General features: G+C 44.3%; 1 protein-coding gene across 1 annotated transcript in view; it reads right to left on the bottom strand.

Moving 5' to 3' along the window:
* LOC119837982 (dedicator of cytokinesis protein 7) overlaps window positions 1-2,841 on the bottom strand; it is a 23,319-nt gene that overhangs the window by 6,942 nt on the left and 13,536 nt on the right. Inside the window, exons 23-27 of the mRNA XM_038363830.1 lie at window positions 2,793-2,809; window positions 2,374-2,500; window positions 1,460-1,662; window positions 879-1,013; window positions 453-599 (exon numbers count right to left, since the gene is read on the bottom strand). Of these exons, the coding sequence (XP_038219758.1) occupies window positions 453-599; window positions 879-1,013; window positions 1,460-1,662; window positions 2,374-2,500; window positions 2,793-2,809 (629 nt within the window). The remainder of the gene's footprint in view (window positions 1-452; window positions 600-878; window positions 1,014-1,459; window positions 1,663-2,373; window positions 2,501-2,792; window positions 2,810-2,841) is intronic.

The raw sequence follows: 2,841 nt of genomic DNA, 5'->3' as shown, positions 1-2,841 counted from the left end.
TTCTGTTAATAGTGGGATAATTAGAACCGGGACCAGTAGATTGTTTGTACAGAGTTGTAGCGATTATCACGAGTATATTTTGTAATATAGATTACAAGGTCACTATATATTATTGCACTAAGCTGTAAAATGGAAACAAAACCAAGTGTTTCTAATTGACAGATTATTGAGGATATCTTGAAAGTATGTAAGTGGTAATAAGTTAGGAATATATGATTTATGGAATGTTGGCAATATTGATGTCTGGAGGTGCATTCAATTGACACATTAATGAGGGTATTTCAAAAGTTCTATGTCCGTGGAAAAATGTAGATGGTAATTTATTTTGGAATTCTCATATGAGCGACTTTAGTGATTTGGAGGGTAAGGACACGTGGATGTGTGTGGATGTGTGCGGGTGCGTGTGGGTGTGTGCGGGTGTGTGCGGGTGTGTGCGGGTGTGCGGCGCTCACGTTGCCGAGGTGGTAGTGCTGGCGCATGAGCGCGTAGAGCGCGGCGGCGGCGTGCGCGCGCGGGCCGCCCGCCGGCGCGCCGCAGTGCCGCAGCAGCACGCGGCACACGCCCGGCCCCCACTCCTCCGAGCAGCACGACCAGCCCAGCTGCGGGCACGTGCACAAGTTATTGCGTTACGTCGTACGTGCTGGGGAAGCGCTTTGTAGTCCAGTGCACGCTCCACGGCAGCCATATTATTGGTTAAGTGGTGAGATTAGCGTGCCACTCCTTACGTAATAAAATTATATTAATATATTCATTTTCGATATTTACACTTTATGACATTATAATTCCCTAAAAAAACAAAAAATTACACTATTAGGACCGTTCATTTTATACTATGTGTTTATCAAAAACAAGTGATCTAAATGTACACGAGCGGGCACCTTGTGTATGAGCGAGCGCAGCGTGGCGAACATGTGGTGCAGCACGGCGGCGCTCTGGTTGCGCTGCAGCGCGCGCAGCACCACGCCCAGCGCGCCGCTGCACGCCGCCTGCGCCGTGTCCGACCCGCTGCACGACTGCGTCCGGCGCAACACCATATATAGACAGGGTATGTAATTAAATGCAACATTTTAACAATAAATAAACAAGTGAAATAAACACAACTTGAATTTGCTAATCGAATGACAGACGTGCGTGCATAAAGTACTTGTGCGTTTATACGCAGAGATACGTACGTACGTGTGTACATATGTACTACACTCGTACTTATCCATATAATTGCTATTGATTTTGAATGAAAATACAAAACATAAAAAAATATTTCATATTTTCAACCGACTTCAAAAAAGGAGATGGGTATACACAGTAGACAATTTTCTTTATTTGAAAGCTAGTGCCCTCTCTTTAGCCCCATTTAAATTTGTTCTAGTTCTGAGAAATCGAAACCTGTATAGTTTTATGAATAAAAATAATAGTACAATACACAACACTGTAGTGTACAGTGAGTAATCCATCAGCTGACCTGCACGATGGTCTCGACGGCGTGCAGCAGGGTCATGGACACCTCGGCGGCGAGCTGCGCGGCCAGCGCGGGCTGCGCGCGCGCGGGCGACGCGGCGCGCGAGCGCGACCCGCCGCGCACCCACTCCTTGCGCCAGCGCTCGCGCCCGCCCGCGCCGCCCGCGCGCCCGCTCGCCCCGCCTGCCCCTGCGCCGCCTGCCCCGCCTGCGCCACACGGACAAGGTCGATACTTTACCCATGTATACGCTTCGTGAGGCACGTGGAACGTATACATGGATATGGTATATATAATAGATATATAGGTATACCTATTGCCAAAAATGTTGAACGCGATCTCAAAATTTTACTGTAAAACTTTTTTTTGCCTTGATTAAATTTATCAAAATCATGCATCATAGTGACTAACTATACGCCAAAATTGTACCCCGATCGATCCAGTAATTTTGATTGTACATACATAGATCAGTACATCAGTCACAATTGCGTTTTATTTAATCAGATGAATGGTAAATTTTGAAAGAACGTTCATTCGGAATATGGCTTCTATCGATAAAGATGGGCAAGAAACTGGATACTTTTAATGATAAACGTATTTATTGTCAGCATAACATAATAACAAAAATACTGGAAACATCATGAAAACCCAAAATAGTACGTAAATAAAACTCTATATAAATAGCTATAATAATGATAGGATTAATAAAGTTCTGAATTATGTTACTTACAACAAGATCGAAGGAACAATGAAATTGTAGATAGTACTAATTATATCCAGCTCAAAGGACCAATTAAATTTTGTAATACATAATTTGTTAATATCCAGCCCAATAGACTAATATTATTGAAGTTTTATCATAGAAATGTACAAAGATATATCTTAAAACAAAAGTTCTCAAGATGATTAAAAGATCCCACCTTTTCGGCGCATAATGAAGTCCGATCTCGCCGAGCCCTGTCCCAATATGACGTCTTCCAACTTAGCCTTGATATCGGTCGTTTTGCGGACGTTCTGCTGCGCACATTTCATTATTTCCTTACGACCCTGTTGAGTTGAAAATAAATATTGAAGCAAGTCACGGAACTAAAATCTAAAATCCACGTAGGTTAATGCGTATGTGGCTTCACTGATCTTCGATTATCTGGCAGGAAATAAGAATGGGTGTACAATAAGGCCAAGGACAAGCGTCTACAATCAGAGCAGAGTCATGTGAAATGTCTGTGTGCGTGTGCGTAGGGGAGACGCAGAAAGGTGGTGGGGCACTTGGCACTGTCCACACAGGGGCACAGGCACTGGGTGGTACAATGTGTGTGGTAAGAGGGGGTGGAGGCTACACCTTGTAATCTTGGCTGTGTGTGAGTGTGTAAGTCTGAGGGGCGAGGGGA

Source organism: Zerene cesonia, chromosome 1 (genome assembly GCF_012273895.1).
Source record: "Zerene cesonia ecotype Mississippi chromosome 1, Zerene_cesonia_1.1, whole genome shotgun sequence".
In the NCBI taxonomy this organism is placed as follows: Eukaryota; Metazoa; Arthropoda; class Insecta; order Lepidoptera; family Pieridae; genus Zerene; species Zerene cesonia.
Note: the sequence above shows the minus strand (reverse complement) of the source record. Positions and strands in the feature narration are given on the sequence as shown.